General features: G+C 47.1%; 3 protein-coding genes across 5 annotated transcripts in view; 1 reads left to right on the plus strand and 2 right to left on the minus strand.

The window, feature by feature from the left end:
• Positions 1-2,788, plus strand: part of arhgap28 (Rho GTPase activating protein 28) — a 19,971-nt gene extending 17,183 nt beyond the window's left edge. The window contains exons 13-18 of the mRNA XM_041961904.1: positions 14-96; positions 648-863; positions 951-1,076; positions 1,183-1,310; positions 1,613-1,650; positions 2,651-2,788. Coding sequence (XP_041817838.1) covers positions 14-96; positions 648-863; positions 951-1,076; positions 1,183-1,310; positions 1,613-1,650; positions 2,651-2,733 — 674 coding nt within the window. The 3' untranslated portion in view covers positions 2,734-2,788. The remainder of the gene's footprint in view (positions 1-13; positions 97-647; positions 864-950; positions 1,077-1,182; positions 1,311-1,612; positions 1,651-2,650) is intronic.
• A 731-nt stretch (positions 2,789-3,519) lies between these two features.
• On the minus strand, positions 3,520-9,499 carry zbtb14 (zinc finger and BTB domain containing 14). Of its 3 annotated transcripts, none has more exons than XM_041961421.1 (10): positions 9,348-9,499; positions 7,430-7,618; positions 7,042-7,212; positions 6,194-6,289; positions 5,978-6,115; positions 5,525-5,769; positions 5,210-5,295; positions 4,903-5,042; positions 4,704-4,799; positions 3,520-4,598 (listed from the first exon to the last, which is right to left on the minus strand). In XM_041961421.1, exons 2-10 carry the CDS (start codon positions 7,616-7,618, stop codon positions 4,458-4,460), a joined length of 1,302 nt encoding a protein of 433 aa, XP_041817355.1. In that variant the 5' UTR covers positions 9,348-9,499; the 3' UTR covers positions 3,520-4,457. The 3 variants fall into 3 exon arrangements, with proteins under 3 accessions (XP_041817355.1, XP_041817356.1, XP_041817354.1); XM_041961422.1 differs by lacking the exon at positions 9,348-9,499 and adding an exon at positions 8,254-9,202; XM_041961420.1 differs by lacking the exon at positions 9,348-9,499 and having other exon boundaries at positions 7,430-8,242.
• Positions 9,500-12,021: 2,522 nt separating this feature from the next.
• LOC121623763 (guanine nucleotide-binding protein G(olf) subunit alpha-like) overlaps positions 12,022-17,500 on the minus strand; it is a 12,126-nt gene continuing 6,647 nt past the window's right edge. Inside the window, exons 8-12 of the mRNA XM_041961199.1 lie at positions 15,834-15,892; positions 15,642-15,762; positions 15,422-15,552; positions 15,271-15,338; positions 12,022-12,600 (exon numbers count right to left, since the gene is read on the minus strand). Coding sequence (XP_041817133.1) covers positions 12,454-12,600; positions 15,271-15,338; positions 15,422-15,552; positions 15,642-15,762; positions 15,834-15,892 — 526 coding nt within the window. The 3' untranslated portion in view covers positions 12,022-12,453. The remainder of the gene's footprint in view (positions 12,601-15,270; positions 15,339-15,421; positions 15,553-15,641; positions 15,763-15,833; positions 15,893-17,500) is intronic.

Consider the following 17,500-nt stretch of genomic DNA (forward strand, 5'->3'; position numbering starts at 1 on the left):
GATGTGTTTGCAGGTATCTCCTCCGTGGTCCATCAGGTTCAGGCTCTGCAGCTGCTGTCGTTGTTGCTTCCTGAAGCTAACAGAGAAACACTCAGAGTAAATTTACACTCACAACTCCGAACACAATCACCTGATCACGATGTTTGAGGCTCATCCTGTTTGTCAACTTCTACTCAAACTACCACAGCCGGTGGTATTCTGACAGCAGAGGTTACAGGTGTACCTACAATCAGTCAATTGACTCAGCAGGTGTTCACAGATTATTAAATATCAGATTCTGTCGATGATCTGATCAAATTTGAAGTGATTTGGTGACTGAACTTCTCACCTTGCTGCTGTGATGTAAAGGTGTACTCCAGGACACTGTGACATCACTGTTGGGTGGGGTAACAGGTACAGCTCTTCTGACCACACCCAACCACTTGTTGTGACACAGTAACATCTCATACTTCCACCTTAAGTCATTGCATCTGTTCCTTCCACCTTAAAGTTTTGTATCTTTTCTCCACCCTGAATCTTTTTCACTCCCTCGTCCACCTCAACTTTTGGTGCCTTCTTTCCACAAATATAAACCTGGCTCTGTTGCCATGGTTACAGATTAATCTGGATATGTTTCCACAGTTACAGATGTGCTTCCATGGTTACAGGCCCTGCTGGTCTTCCTTCGTAAGGTGGTCTCTCATCAGGACCAGAACAGGATGTCCCTATGGAATGTCTCCATGGTTATGGCGCCCAACCTGTTCTGCTGCCATTACCGTGACAGCAAGTGCTCTGTTGCCAAGCAACGGGGGGAGATGGAAGAGGCAATGGGTGGCGCTCACCTGGTCCGACTGATGATCACACACCAGGACCTGCTGTGGACTGTGAGCCGGAGAACACACATTTGCGCCACCTCAGTGACATCACTGTCTTAGCTGTCTGTGACATCACTTCCTGTTTACATTTGCTAGGTCCCCAGCTTCCTGTTGTCTCAGTTAAGACATATGAACCAGGCATCCAATCAGAAACAGCTCGGTCTCACCAGGACGAAAAGACGACTGCTGAGGTGGAAGAATGACAAGAATGACCGAAACCAGGTGAGACAAGAACATCTGGCCCCCACCTACCATCACATTATGAGCCTGTTTGTGCCATGATGTCACCAGTGTGACATCACACCTGAGTGTGTGTCTGTGTGTGCAGATCACAGAGCTGTGTGAAGGTGTGATCAGGGTTCACGCCCCTCTGCACACCAAGGTCTCCATGGCAATACAGCTGGATGGACAGATGAGAGCCAAAGATGTCACTGCCCGCTTTGAGGGTGACAACAGGTAACACACACACACACACAGGCAACACACACACACACAGGTAACACACACACACAGGTAACACACACACAGATACAGAGAAACACACACACACACACACACACACACACACACAGAAACACACACAGAAGCACACACACACACACACACACACACACACACACACAGAAACACACACACACACACAGAAGCACACAGAAACACACACACAGAAACACACACACACACACAGATACAGAGTATTTCTTGTGTCTGACAGTCCATCTCTGTGTGTGTTGTGTGACCCCCCCCCCCCCCCACAGTCCTGTTCAGCGTCTGTATGAAGTTGGAGGAAACATTGGTGAGTTTGATAATACGTTTTTTTAACGGTACCCATTTTGTCCAAACTCTACACACACTTCACACACACACACACACACACACACACACACACAGGTAGCAGAACACCTCAGGTCAAAAACACTTCATTCAAAATCTACAATAACTAATAAAAACCCAGTTTGTCAGCACATGGCTCACCTGGTTCATACGATGTGAGTCTGGAATCAGGTCTGACTCTGTCCCCTAGTGGAGGACACGAGGAGGTCACTTCAGTTCCTGCACGAGTCAAAGTGAGATGAACTTTATTGATTGAATATTATCTGTGATTATTATCAATAGACTCATCGGTTTTAAACATGAGCGCGCTTATTCTGAATCTGTCATGAATGTAAGGACAGAGACGGAATAACATCCGAACATTCACCTTCTTTACAACAGCGAGACATTACAGCCGCTGTCTGTAAGGAGCTGTGGACACATCAGACCCTGATCAGTCAGCAGTCGTCCTTCAGACCGACTGATGACTCATAGATCGATTACAGCTGCATCCCTAATTTATAAATCAACAACTTTCATTGAACGGCAGCTCAAACGTGTTTCTGATGCAGGGATGACACGAGTGTATTTCAGTGTGAACAGTCTGATGTGACCGCCGTACTTAACCGTTCATTGAATACACAGAATGCAGTTCTGCTTGTTAACATGGAAACAATGGTGGCTGTGGTTTAGGACCATTTACCTGAAGGAAAAGGAGGAGCATCCCATCCCTAAATCTGCATCCCAGAGTGTCCACACGGCGGCAGGACAGCCGTCTTTCTGCTGCTCAGTGTCCCCCAGTGTCCAGATCAGACCACATGGTTCAATTATTAAAACGACCACGCTCCCGGGGGGCCGAGCAGCTACTGCGATGAAAAATCATCAATTATTAATGTTTAATCAAAGTGACTGAACAGCATCATCATCATCAAATACCACAATGTACTAAAAACTGTCTCTCTCTCTGCCTGTCTGTCTCTCAGGAGAGCGCCGTCTCCATCCAGACTGTGTGCTGTCGGACGTTTATAGAGTGAATCCTCACTGTGATTGGCTCATCAAACCCTGATACCTGTCTCACTACCTGTCTCACCTCCTCTCCCAACTGTCCCCCAACACTTTCCACCTGTCTCACCATCTGTCTCAGTCTGACAACCGGTCTCACGATGCATCTGTCGGGATGGTGAGTGTCGTCATGGTGATGACCGTTCGAACATCAGTGACATCACATCCTTCATTCGTCAGCTGAAGAAAACAAACGTGAACAGCTTTTAAACTTCAGTCTGACTTTTTTTAAATGGAGACTTTATCTCAACAATAAACTGGAAAACAGAAACGGTCTCTATTCTTAATTAGTCAATACTTTGTATTGTTTTAATGTCATTGATCACACAGCAGGGAATTCAACTGAATCTTAACTGTTATTAATCATCACATCAAAGTTTTGCTTTACTGCTGATGTAAAAACTTGCTCGTATTAAAAACATAAAGAGCTGCCAATGGTGTTTGTCTCCTCCTGCTGGTTGGTGCTGGTATCTACAGATTCTCATCAGCGATGGTGTTTGTCTCCTCCTGCTGGTTGGTGCTGGTATCTACAGATTCTCGTCAGCTATGGTGTTTAACCAAACTATTGAGAATCAGCTGTTTGTGGTTCATGTAAACCTGCAAACATCAGACTGAATGAATGTGAGCTGAAGCGGGCTTCATCTGATTTACCTAAAGGTACCGGCTGGAGGTATCATGGCAGCGTCAGAGTGCCACCATAGAAATGAAGCCTTGACAGGAAATCTGCTCTGAGCTCCGGAGTTATGAAGCTGATGAAATGTAGAGAAATAAAACAGACGTGTGGTTTAAACACAGCAGCTCTGCTCATTAAACTGAACAGAGACACAGTTTTATTTACAACACAACCCAGAGCTTCAAAGCTTCCTGTACAGAGTTTGGTTCAGACTGAAAAACAGATCCTGGACATTCTCAAAGACCGAATCATTACAAATGATACATAAAGCAGGGGGGGGGGGCACACAGACGGTCGTCCATGTTCATGTACATCACATGACTGCTGAGGTCATCAGTTCATGTAAAAGTCAGTGCACGTTCAGAGCAAAAAAAACAAAAAAAAAAGACTTCTACAAAGACAGAACTTCATTAACAGTCTGCTTAAAAATAAAAATACAGTGTTTTATTACTACAGGTACACTGATCAGGGCCAGGTGACGCTGTCCAGATGTTATTATCAGCTGACGCTGTCCAGATGTTATCAGCTGGCGCAGTCCAGATGTTATCAGCTGGCGCAGTCCAGATGTTATTATCAGCTGACGCGGCCCAGATGTTATTATCAGCTGACATGATCCAGATGTTATCAGCTGACGTGGTCCAGATGTTATTATCAGCTGACGTGGTCCAGATGTTATTATCAGCTGACGCGGTCCAGATGTTATTATCAGCTGACTTGGTCCAGATCAGCTGACGTGGTCCAGATGTTATTATCAGCTGACGCGGTCCAGATGTTATTATCAGCTGACGCTGTCCAGATGTTATTATCAGCTGGCGTGGTCCAGATCAGCTGACGTGGTCCAGATGTCATCAGCTGACATGATCCAGATGTTAAGAGCAGCTCATGCTGTCCAGATGTTAAGAGCAGCTCATGCTGTCCAGATGTTAAGAGCAGCTGATGCGGTCCAGATGTTAAGAGCTGACGCGGTCCAGATGTTAAGAGCAGCTGACGTGGTCCAGATGTTAAGAGCAGCTGATGCTGTCCAGATGTTAAGAGCAGCTGATGCTGTCCAGATGTTAAGAGCAGCTGATGCTGTCCAGATGTTGCTCCTCAGCAGCCATGGCAGCAGCCTGCAGTGTCTCTGTGTCGCTCTGCAGTGGATTCAACTGTTTCCTCTCACTGTGCATGTTGTTCTCATGACGCTTCAGATCTGATGCCTGAAAGTACAGAGTGACACTGAACTCACCACAGGTACCAATACATGCTGTCAGTATTGCTCTGAGTAGTAGTAGTAGTAGTAGTAGTAGTAGACTCAGCAGTACCTTAGCAAAGGCCTTGGTGCAGGATGGACAGACGAACGGTTTCTCTCCTCTGTGTCTCCTCTCATGATCCTTCAGGTGAGACTTGTGTTTAAACGCCTACAGACAGGTCAGACCACCAGACAGGTGAGATACAGTCGGACAAGAGACAGACAGAGAGACAGGTAATAAAAAGACCGGAGTGACAGAAAGGTGAGCTCACCTTGTCACACATCTGGCAGGCAAACGGCCTCTCGTTGCTGTGAACTCGTTCATGTTTTTTCAGGTCTGGAGCTCGAATGAACGATTTCCCGCAAACGTCACACCTGTATGGCTTGAAGCCTGTGTGGATCTTCAGGTGTTCTAAAACACACAGGTGAGGGTGGAGCCAAACACTTTATCTCAACGAAAAAATATTACCTGTAAAATGGCCGTCATCTATAATAACTACAGCGTATCCTGTTCTTTATCGCACGAGTTCAGAACTCAGGTGAGCGTACCTGAGCACAGGTGTGTTGAGAAGTGTTTACCTTTCAGGTGAGCGTGGGTGGTGAAAGCTTTGGTGCAGATCTCGCAGCCAAATGGACGCTCTGCTGAATGAAGTTTCTCATGTTTTCTGCAGATGATGAGAGCAGATGTGTTCACCAGGTGAGTCAGTCAGGTGTATTGATCAAATGAGAGGACCACATATACAGGCCAGGTGAGTCAGTCAGGTGTATTGATCAAATGAGAGGACCACATATACAGGCCAGGTGAGTCAGTCAGGTGTATTGATCAAATGAGAGGACCACATATACAGGCCAGGTGAGTCAGTCAGGTGTATTGATCAGGCGTGTTGTACATACCTGAGTCTGCTTTCATCCAGGAAGGTCTTCCCACACACCTGGCAGGAGAGCTGCTCTCGGTGTCCGTACAGCAGGTATTCAAACTTCATGTCAGTCGTGGCCGTCGACCAGCCGGGCGGCTGCTCGTCCTTCACCTCCCCCATACTGTCCGCAAACGTCAGCGTCTGGGTGGCGTGGTGCTCCGCCCCCAACTCTTTAGGCTCTGTCTCCATTTCCGTCACCACATCTTGGTCGTAGCAGGTCACCTGGAGAGATCACACAGGTGTGGTCAGGTACTGTGTACCTGTGAATACCTGTATTCGGCGCGTGCGCGAGGGCTTGCATTGCTATCTTTTCGAGGACCCATTCGAGCTCTAAAGCATCATAGCGAGGACGTTTCTGCACTGTGAGGACATTCTGGGTGGACAGTGAGGGTCCTCGCAAATATAGAAAGACAAACCTGTGTGTGTGTACCTTGTGAACATCCTCATTGGTCAGTTCTTTCAGGATGGCTTCCTGAACACGCAGCGCCGCACTGGGAGACTTGTCTAGCTCCTGATTGGCCGACGCCTCAACAAGGTCATCTGCGGTGGCCGTGTCATCCCCGAGTACCTACACACATTATAGGATAAAGTGTTAGGAAAGCTGGGGCGACAGATCGTCAATAACTATTGATCGGTGTGATCGTACCTCGGCGTCAGCGGCCAGCTGAGCCTCAGGTGGCAGCGCCATCTTCACGATGTCATAGGGAAACTTCTCTTTGTCCTCTGATGACACGTCTCGTTTCTGAGGACACATGAACGCATCGTCACACAGAAGGAGGAGCTTTTCACACGTGAACTGACGCTGTTGCTCTTTCACACCTGAAGCGCTCAGCAGGAGACTGTCTGTCTGATGTGTCTGTGTGTGTCACCTGTCTGTGTTACCTGTCTCTGTGTGTCACCTGTCTGTGTGTGTTACCTGTCTGTGTGTCACCTGTCTGTGTGTCACCTGTCTGTGTTACCTGTCTCTGTGTGTCACCTGTCTCTGTGTGTCACCTGTCTGTGTGTGTCACCTGTCTGTGTGTGTCACCTGTCTGTGTGCGTCACCTGTCTGTGTGTTACCTGTCTCTGTGTGTCACCTGTCTGTGTGTCACCTGTCTGTGTGTTACCTGTCTGTGTGCATCACCTGTCTGTGTGCATCACCTGTCTGTGTGTCACCTGTCTCTGTGTGTCACCTGTCTGTGCGTCACCTGTCTGTGTGCGTCACCTGTCTGCGTGTCACCTGTCTGTGTGCGTCACCTGTCTCTGTGTGTTACCTGTCTGTGTGCGTCACCTGTCTGTGCGTCACCTGTCTCTGTGTGTTACCTGTCTGTGTGTCACCTGTCTGTGTGCGTCACCTGTCTCTGTGCGTCACCTGTCTGTGTGCGTCACCTGTCTGTGTCACCTGTCTGTGTGCGTCACCTGTCTGCGTATTACCTGTCTGTGTGCGTCACCTGTCTCTGTGTGTCACCTGTCTGTGTGCGTCACCTGTCTGTGTGCGTCACCTGTCTGTGTTACCTGGGAGCAGAGTTTGTCGAGGAAGCGGATGCCGAGGATCTGTCCTGATGACATCATGAGGTTAACGTCCCTCTTCTTGACGGAGATCTTCGCGGTGTACATGTAGTTCAACACCTCCTCAAAGATATCTGAGCGGATGAAGTCGATCTCAATCACTGAAGAGTTATCCACCTGAGGGGGGTCATTACAGGTGTTCAGACATGAATGTACCTGAGGTACATCTGGCAGCAGTGTTTTATTTGGTGGTTTCTGAAGACATGGAGAGTGCCTTGTGTTTTTGGAATACTTAGAGTATAAATGTGTATTGGAGAGTACCTCCTACCGTTTTGATGAAGTGAATATTTGTTTTTAAAGTATTTACGATGTGTATGTTTACATGAAAGAGTACCTCGTGTTTTTTGAAGAGCTTTTTGAAGTAGTTGGAGCAGGCGGCGAGCACGCAGCGGTGAGCGCGGAACTTGACGTCTTCGACCACCACGGCGATGTCGCAGTGCTCCCCCTCCAGCCGCTGCTCGTTCAGCAGCTTCAGGAAGATGCTCTTGTGTTCGTCGTCCACGTACTTCACCGTCTCTGTCATCTGAAACACGGTCAGGCGAAACATCAGAGGCCGTGTTCGCCCAAACCACCGCCAAACGTTCTCTGAGGCTCCTCCCCTCAGTGGGCGGAGCCTTCTGTCACCAACTCAACAGCAAGCTTCCACAGTCCTCACAGATCAGTCGGAACTAACGTCAACCTCCAAATAAATACTAGAAATACTACAAATATTTATACTGCAACAGGACAAATGTTAACGATAATAGATTTGTCTTTCTGATAATTAATAAATCTAATCCTTCTGTTTAGCAGATAATCCCTCAAAGACTGGGATCTGCAGTTCCCATAATGCTTTGGGATGTACGTCGCCATGGACTCAGCGAGTTAGCGTGAACTACGGCGTGAGCCCTGTTTTTATTCTGGACGCTGCAGAGTCTTCTCTTCTGTTCATTCTGGATCTCCTCAGGAAGTGATGTCACACTGAATCAGATCCACGTGTTCACATCTGATCCGGTTTGACTCTGAGCAGCAGGAACTCTGATGCTCGTTGTGGTTTTAATGTCAGCTGCTCGAACCAGCAGCCAAACCACAAGAACTAACTTCCTATAGAGTTTACCTGGATTCACCTGTCCCTTACAGCTCACACAGCATGTGTGCCTCTCTTCTCTCCCCCCTCACCTGTGCTCCCTGTCAGAAGCCTGACAGATCCAGAACTGGTGTCACACCGGATTCTGTGTTTCTTTTCACATGTTTAAACCGGGATGAGCTCGCGGAGTGAGCTGCTGGGTTTCTTCGGACCCCCCCGCATCCATCTGCGCCGAGTCTGATCCCGGCGTACCTCTTCTACCGCGGACACGCGCACTGAAGCGTGTGCACGCCTCACGATGCATTAACCTGAGCCGGGGGACAGACGGCAGAGAGGCTAGCTGTTAGCATCGAGCACACTGGTGGTGTTTACAAGACGAGACCGGGTTTCATCCGTGAACATCCACAGTCCGGGTCCGAGCGAGAACCCGGACCGTTAACGGACTCCGAGTCTACGGTTCATTTAACCCGGACAGAAGCAGGCTAAGCCCAGGTGCTAGCAGCTGCGAGGCTAACGTTAACTTTAACTTTGAGCAGAGCAGACCACCGGGTCCCGGATGAGCGCTTTCAACTTTAAACCGGGTAAAAGCGGGTGAATGTCGGTTTAATACGCGGACGGTGTGACGTTGCCGCGGTCACCGGTAGGCTAACGTTAGCCGGTTGGACGTGTGGGGGCTAATATGTTGTTAAAACAGTAAATATCAACGTTACGGGCGAGCAGACCGCCCTCCTGGTCATAAAACAGCCGCTCGGTGTTGACCCCCAGTGAACCGGGGTTTTTTGTCGCAGGGGAGTCCCGCCGCTAACGGTAACGGTCGCGGTGAGTTTGATTTTACGTTAAACTCGGATGTTAAATGGCGGACAGTCCGGCCTGCCGCTCCGCGCAGACACAAAATGGCGTTCATCCGCTAACAGTCCGCCACACAGTCCCCGTCAAACCTGCTGACCGACATCAACGCGGCCGGACGGTGAGCGGGCCGCGTGCGTTCGCGGACCCTCCGCTCCGCCGTCCCCGGGACCGACACACAAGCACGCGAGCAGCGGCGGCGCCGCGGCCTCGCCGTCACGAACGAGACGGGGCTCGAGCGGCCATGAACGAGTCGAGAGCGCGCAGGCATCCCCGCGGAAACGGCGGCCGGAGCGGGGGGGAAAGAAGAGAGCGCGGAGCCGTGGGAGCGGGCTCTTACCGTCACAGCGGACCGGTGTGAGTGCGTTCCTCCGGGTGTGTCAGCGCGACGGGGGCCGGTTATCACTTTGTCCGGTTGTTGTTGTTGTTGATGAGGACGAGCACAGAGCGGAAGGCCGCGCTTTGCGCCAGCACGCACACACTGCAGGGGCACGCAGGCAGAGGGCCAAAGATCCTCTGTGGGCGAGACGGATCACTACCTCTCACGCATGCGCAGAGAGAAGGGCCCGAGCCCCTCTGTAGGCATGTTGGTAGAAGAAGCGCGTAAACAGTCCGAAATGTTTGTCGTTCTCGGTCTAACAGCGTTTCTAACAGATCGGTGCAGATGTTTTATCCAGACTGTTCCATCAGTATTTATTCACAGGGCAGCCTGTCGCTGGGTTCACGTGTTCCTGCTGTCCTCTGGTGGAAAGTCGCTTTTCTAACTTTTTGGGTTCATATATATTTATATATATTGTGTTTTGTATTATTAATAAAGTTTTGTGTTGAATAGGCATGTGCATGGCATCAAACAGTTACAACAACACATGACAGATGAGATCTGAAGCCTCAGTAGCAACGACTTCATGTTATTCCAGACTTTTAGACAGCTTTTTCTTCTTTTCTTTTCAACTATTTTCAATCTCTTCATCACAATCATCAGCCTGTATCCCGACCAAGCTGCTTCAAGCTGTTTGACCCTTATTTGGCTCATCTTCATTAGATATGATCAACCTGTCTCTGTCAACAGGTGACGCACCACAGTCCTTTAAAGTAGCTCTAATAAAACCTCTTCTTAAAAAGCCGACTCTTGATCCAGGGGTTTTAGCCGACTACAGATCTATATCTGACCTCCATTTCTCTCTAAAATTCTTCAGAAAGTTTCTAATCAGCTGCAACTTTTTACTTAACAATAGTTTATTTGAGGATTTCCAGTCAGGATTTAGAGGCACCATAGCACAGAGACAGCATCGGTTAAAGACTTGTCTCTGGTCTTAGCGCTGCTTTTGATCCATCGACCATGGTACCCCATTAGACTGGAACACCTCAGTGGCCTTGAGGGAACTGCATTAAGCTGGTTTAAATCCTGTTTTTCAGAACAGTTTGTACAGGCGATAATAATGATTCCTTTGTGTGCACGGAGTTCCGCAGGGTTCTGTGCTTGGACCGATTCTGTTCATTCTATAAATGCTCCCTTAAGGCAACATTATCAGCAAACACTCAAATACATTTTCATCGCTTTGCAGATGATACCCAGCTATATTTGTCAAGTAAGACCTGGATGACCTGCAACTTTTTGGTAAGGGGTCACTCCCATAACAGCTTTATAGTCAGCAAGCTAACTGCTGGGTGCTAATCATAGTTAAAATGAAACTGATCAAAAACATTTTCGTTATTTCTTCTCTAAATACAATTAAAGGACCAGATACTACTAATAAATAAATATAAGTGTTTAGTACGAACACAGTATTTTAAACAGTATTTCACCACATGGAGGCGGTGGGCTGAGCTCACAGCCATCATGGACAACAGTCCTCACCCACTGCACCGGACTGTAGAGGAGCTGAGCAGCTGAGACCCCCCCAGTGCAGGAAAGAGCACTGCCACAGGTCCTTCATTCCCCCCCGCTGTCAGACTGTACATCTCTGCTGTACAGTTATGTGCAGTAACCTCTGAATCTGCTAACACCTGGAATCGGTGTCACTTTAAACCACATCTACCTCCGTCCTGTTGCACTACAAGGTATTTTTATATATTTCTGGGGGTTTTCTTGCATTCAGTGACAAAGAATACCTTTTTTTAAAAGTGTGTTCTTAAGAGCCTCTGTAACTTTCTCCACTGTGAGATTAACGTCTGATCTACAAAGAATCAAACACAGTCCCTGATTAATGAAGACATATTAGACGAGTTTTCCAGCGTTTAATCACCGTGAGCAGTTTACTGTCAGTCTGTCAGTGCCAGAGCAGTTTACTGCCGAGTGTCTGAAGAAACACATTCAGCTTCATGCTACAGCTGCAGGGAGTCAAAGGACGTTATGTAAAGGAACCAATCAGTCTACAGTTTGATCTCACTGTCAGCGAGTTAAAAACAACATTAAAAGATGATCCTTCATTGATCCCCAGAGACGGTCAGAAAGTTTATCTATGATTGTTCTGCTGTCGTCCTCCATCCTCCTCTCCATCACTTCCTCCAGACTGTCCAGGTCCAGCCCGACCACAGAGCTGGTCCTCCTCCAGACCGGTTGACCTTTGACCCTGCTGAACACAGTCTGTTCCGTCTGTTCATGAAGGAACCAACGTCGACTAACTGTGGCCTTCAGGCTTCATGTTCATGAGACACAATAACATTCAAGAGATTACTCCTCTTCATCATCACACAGAGAGACAGACAGAGAGAGAGACAGACAGAGAGAGAGAGACAGACAGAGAGAGACACACACACACACACACACACACAGACACACACAGAGACAGATATATGTTTGAGACACTTCAGTCACATAAATGAAGAAATCAAAGGTTTGACTTGAGAATTATTTGACATCATTAAAGATGATTCAGATCTTTTAATTCATCGTAATATTGCATCAAGTATCATAGTTTGACTTTGTTTGAACAAACTTTCTGAGTGTCTGTAGGAAGGACAGAAGAGTTTCCTCATCACATAAATCTACAATCTTTAAATGTCTGACGGTCTGGAACAGCCAATCAGGTGACAGATAATGACAACATAACTGAACAAGGTCAGAGACATGAACCCCGCCTCGTCCCATTTGACAGACTGTTGCCGTGACAACAACAGGAAACCCACATCACGTGCTTCCTTTCCATGGGCAGAACCACACGACCCACAATCCTCTGAATCAGACAGGGATGAAGACAAAAGTGTGGAAAGAAAAGAGATGCAGAGTGTCCCAGTCAGCCGTAATGACACTAATAACATGCTCCTAAAAAACTTTAAATTATTCTATTCCTATTCAGTTAAAGCCTGTTTAAAAATAACTGCTACAATGACTCATAAACAGTGTAAATACATCTGGATCTATCAGTATTAATTAGATATCGGATTAGCTTCTACATCGACCCAGTTACTGGGTGGGCCGGGGGGTGGGGGGGGTGGCGACCCAATCAGAGCAGCTCGTACTGCCGCAGGTGCATCCGCTGGATGATGTCACGACAGTCATTGAAGACACGACGGATGTTTTCGGTGTCGACGGCACAGGTGAAGTGAGGATAGCAGTAATGTTTCCCATCGCCACTCGCTGTGCTGATCCTCTGAGAGACAGACAGGTCAGAGAGAGAGGGAGACAGGTTAGTGAAAGAGATGGGTCAGAGAGGCAGAGACAGACAGGTCAGAGAGAGACAGACAGGTCAGAGAGAGAGAGAGAGACAGGTTAGTGAAAGAGATGGGTCAGAGAGGTAGAGACAGACAGGTCAGAGAGAGACAGACAGGTCAGAGAGAGAGAGAGAGACAGGTTAGTGAAAGAGATGGGTCAGAGAGGTAGAGACAGACAGGTCAGAGAGAGACAGACAGGTCAGAGAGAGAGGGAGACAGGTTAGTGAAAGAGATGGGTCAGAGAAGTAGAGACAGACAGGTCAGAGAGAGACAGGGGGGTCAGAGAGAGAGGGCGACAGTTTAGTGAAAGAGATGGGTCAGAGAGGTAGAGACAGACAGGTCAGAGAGAGACAGACAGGTCAGAGAGAGAGAGAGACAGGTTAGTGAAAGAGATGGGTCAGAGAGGTAGAGACAGACAGGTCAGAGAGAGACAGGGGGTCAGAGAGAGAGGGCGACAGTTTAGTGAAAGAGATGGGTCAGAGAGGTAGAGACAGACAGGTCAGAGAGAGACAGACAGGTCAGAGAGAGAGAGACAGGTTAGTGAAAGAGATGGGTCAGAGAGGCAGAGACAGACAGGTCAGAGAGAGACAGACAGGTCAGAGAGAGAGAGACAGGTTAGTGAAAGAGATGGGTCAGAGAGGTAGAGACAGACAGGTCAGAGAGAGACAGGGGGGTCAGAGAGAGAGGGCGACAGTTTAGTGAAAGAGATGGGTCAGAGAGGTAGAGACAGACAGGTCAGAGAGAGAGAGGGAGACAGGTTAGTGAAAGAGATGGGTCAGAGAGGTAGAGACAGACACGTCAGAGAGAGAGAGGGAGACAGGTTAGTGAAAGAGATGGGTCAGAGAAGTAGAGACAGACAGGTCAGAGAGAGACAGGGGGGTCAGAGAGAGAGGGAGACAGGTTAGTGAAAGAGATGGGTCAGAGAGGTAGAGACAGGGGGGTCAGAGAGAGAGGGAGACAGGTTAGTGAAAGAGATGGGTCAGAGAAGTAGAGACAGACAGGTCAGAGAGAGAGGGAGACAGGTTAGTGAAAGAGATGGGTCAGAGAGGCAGAGACAGACAGGTCAGAGAGAGACAGACAGGTCAGAGAGAGAGAGAGAGAGGTTAGTGAAAGAGATGGGTCAGAGAGAGACAGGGGGGTCAGAGAGGTAGAGAGAGACAGGTCAGAGAGGTAGAGACAGACAGGTCAGAGGGGTAGAGACAGACAGGTCAGAGAGGTAGAGACAGACAGGCAGAGACAGGTCTTCAGACAGGTCTTCAGACAGGTCTTCAGAGACCATGACCCCTCCACCTCCAGGCTTCAGTTAGTTTGAGCTTCTTTCCTGGAACGCAGTATTTGCTGTGCGTCAAACACGTCCTCTGTTCTGGTGTCCAAATAATTTAATGTTACTCTGATCTGTCCAGAGAACATTATTCTAGAGCTCCTGTCCTTCGTCTTTGTCTCTTTGGCAAACTTCAGTCTGGCCTTGATGTTTCTCTGAGAGGCTTCGTCCTCCCGTCAAACTCGTGCAGTGTCTTTCTGATAGCAGAGGCAGCCACTTCCACACCAACATCCGTCCCTGCTGGAGGTCCTGGGATGAGATTTCAGGGTTTTTGAAGACCTCTTTAAGCCTCCTGCGGTCTGCTTCTGGGCTGAACCTGCTCGGATGGACAGACCTGGACATGTTGGCAGTTAGAATGTCCTCCACTTGTGCACATGGCTGCTTTCAAGATCTTTTGAGATCTTTTTCAGTCCCTTACTAGAAACGACGTGTCGTTTCCCCTTCCTGTTTGTGGGCAGCTGTGGTTCAGGAGGCGGGTCGGTGGTTCCGACCCCCCCAGTTGAACTGAAAGTGAACCCCCCTTTGCTGTTGCTATTTTTATTGATGCTGCCTGTAACAGTCAGTAAGACTGTATATTAATACAGTCCATCTACATCAGCAGACAGTTGCCATAGTTACTGTACGCTGACCCCAGACCCCAGCCTGGGTCTTCGGGGTCTTTTCAGATGTGACTCAGCAGACTGTACGAGAAGTCGCTGCGCCCTCTGCTGGCTTGTGCTGGTATTTTCTGCTCATCCTCGCCTTGTTTCAGCTTCACTCGTCCTTCTGTTAGCTTAGCCTCGTTAGCTCCCTGAAAGCTAACGTCGAGCCTGTGGGTCTTGGAGTGGATTGGTCTGTTTTTGGTGATAACAGCTGTTAGCTGGTGAATCGAGGACGGATGTGACCACAAGCTGAAGTTAGCAAAATAGATCCGTCCACTGAAGATCTCGTGCCAGTCGGTTTAATGTTACTTCATCCAAACCGCTTCCTGAAATGGTTTTCTTCATTGTAGTCTGGATCCTGTTTCTGATTGGTCATAAACTGTAAACAGTAACTTTGATATGAACCGGCTGAAGTTCGGACTCTCACAGACTCACTGTGACACTCATTACTGACAAACATGTTCTTATCAATCAGGAACAACCCGTCCCCTGGAGGTGTGAACAGAACTGTTGAAACCATATGAAGACTGATATCAACAGAACCTCAACGCCGGGTCAGAGCAGCAGGTGTGGGGGGGTTTCTAAAGGTCACTGTGTGATCGTAGATAAACCTCACAACACCATAAACAACATCATCGGGGTTTTACCAGAAACTCATCTCGGATGAAGAACTTGGCTCTGGTCACTCTGGGGTCTTCGTCGGCGTCTGGAACAGCTGGACACACAAACGCACTGACATCAAGACGTGGCTTTTTACGTGTATTTGTACATGGATGTGTACTGTTGGTGTGTTCGTACCTTCAGGAGGTACTTGGTAGTTGTTGTATTCGGGAAAATAATCTTCCAGTTTGGATTTTCCGGCCAGAATCTTGTCAGCGAGCACATCCTGTTTGTTCAGGAACAAGATCACTGAGATGGTCTTCAGAAACCTGCAGCCAATCACAGAGCACAGAGGGGTGAGTACAGCCAATCAGAGAGGACATAGGATCAACTACAGCCAATCAGAGCAACGCTGAACCTGTTGGTCCAGATGGATCTGAAGAGGTCCAGAGACTCTCGCAGCCGATTGGTGGAGTTGTCTTCTCTGATCACCATGTTGTAGCTGCTGCTCGCTGCGACGAAGATGATGGCTGTTACATCTGAACAGACACAAACTGTTAACTCGGCGGTTTCTTTACACATTTGTCTCATAACTGAGAGGTTTTCTCACCGTTGAAGCACTGGATCCACTTCCTGCGCTCATCTCGCTGTCCACCGACATCAAACATACTGAAGACAGACAGACAGACAGAAGACAGACAGACAGACAGACAGACAGACAGACAGACAGACAGTCAGTCAGGTATCCATGAAACTTAATAAACATGAAAAGTTCCCATAATGCTTCAGGGGATGTAAACAGGAAGTATGATGTTGCTCTGGACTCGCTGAGCTCTGAACTACAACTAAACCCAGTTTTTTATTTTACTGGAAAGAAAAGTATTTAAGTGTACTTTAAAGTAGATTTTAGTTATTGCAGAGAATGTTTATATAAATTACTTACTTTAAAAAGACTGAAAGTACGCTATTAATAAATAACAGTAAAATATATTCTTAATGAGATTTAAGTTTAATTTTTAAAGTGCACTTTAATATGATAGGTGGACTTAAAATGACCTCATACAGGTGTATTAATTTAATGCTGTCATGACACGCTCAGTATATTTTTACTGGCTAATCTGTATATATATTATATTATATTATGTATCTATTTACCAAAGTATTTCCTCACAAGGTCAAATATATCAAGGACACTGAATGTATAATGTATCTGAAGACATATGTGTATGTACTGAAGATGAAGTAAAAATACACAAGTGTAGTATCCCAGTGTAGATGTATCTATTAATACTAGATTTGATATAAACTCACCGTACAGCTGACATTATCAACTCATTTCAGTTGTTATGTAAATGAAGAATAGCATGAGTCTAAAATAATTACTGTATTTGCAGTATATTAAGAGTACTTAAAACATTTTAGTACAGTCACGTATACTTAATACAGCTTCAGGTCCAAATACTATTTAATACTATTCGATCTTATTTGCACCCTCATTGTTCTTACTTTGCATTTTATTGTAGAACGTTCTTCTCGTTATCCTCCTTCAGTCAAACGGGTATTTTTACTGGTGTTTCTGGTGGATTTTGTTGCAAAGCATTGTGGGACAAAGTAGGTGTGATATTACTGGAGTTTTTTCATGAATCGCTATGACAGGCGGGTGTTTTTGGTACTGCACAGTACTTCAGAATGTGCTTTGTTTGGATACTACATGCTACAGGCTGCAGTACATACTGCTGGTACAGTTTCAGAAACAGCCTCGACAGCGCCCCCCTTCCAGCCCCACCGGCAGCGTTCGCCCGCTTCAGTTCATGAGCTCAGGTTCTGCTGATTTGGTCAGTTGCTTTGATATTTGAGCTTCTGTCGGGGGTCAGTAGTGTCTTTTCTAACTGATTATTGTTGATGTGTGATAATATTAATATTCTTCTATCAATAAGGCAACAATAATAATCAATAATAAACTGCAGAACTCATGAGATCAGCAGCAGAGAGTAGATATATCATTAATAAATAACATCATAATTAGGATGAATAGCAACAATATATATGAAGATAAATGTTATAATCAATGATGTTATTATTAGTGTTTATTATGGGATATATATTAGCACAAACTCCACCGTTCACCTGATTTTGACGTAAACACCCTCGAATAAAAGCTGAAAGTCTGCAGTTAAAGCAAATCGAGTTTGTTTCATTTCAAATCCATCATGGTGGCGTTTGGAGCCATAAAGATAACCGTGTCCTAATATTTATGGACCCGACGGTGTGAAAGGA

Source organism: Chelmon rostratus, chromosome 20, assembly GCF_017976325.1.
Source record: "Chelmon rostratus isolate fCheRos1 chromosome 20, fCheRos1.pri, whole genome shotgun sequence".
NCBI classification, from domain to species: domain Eukaryota; kingdom Metazoa; phylum Chordata; class Actinopteri; order Chaetodontiformes; family Chaetodontidae; genus Chelmon; species Chelmon rostratus.

What these genes read in the sequence shown, in the direction of transcription:
- zbtb14 (XM_041961420.1), bottom strand. Translation starts at nt 7,642, where the DNA reads ATGTTTCGCCTGACCGTGTTTCAGATGACAGAGACGGTGAAGTACGTG. An exon ending in AGCTCTTCAAAAAACACGAG is followed by an intron (nt 7,213 to 7,429) that starts GTACTCTTTCAT and finishes GACCCCCCTCAG; the next exon opens with GTGGATAACTCTTCAGTGAT. An exon ending in CACCCACGCTCACCTGAAAG is followed by an intron (nt 5,043 to 5,209) that starts GTAAACACTTCT and finishes TGTGTGTTTTAG; the next exon opens with AACACCTGAAGATCCACACA.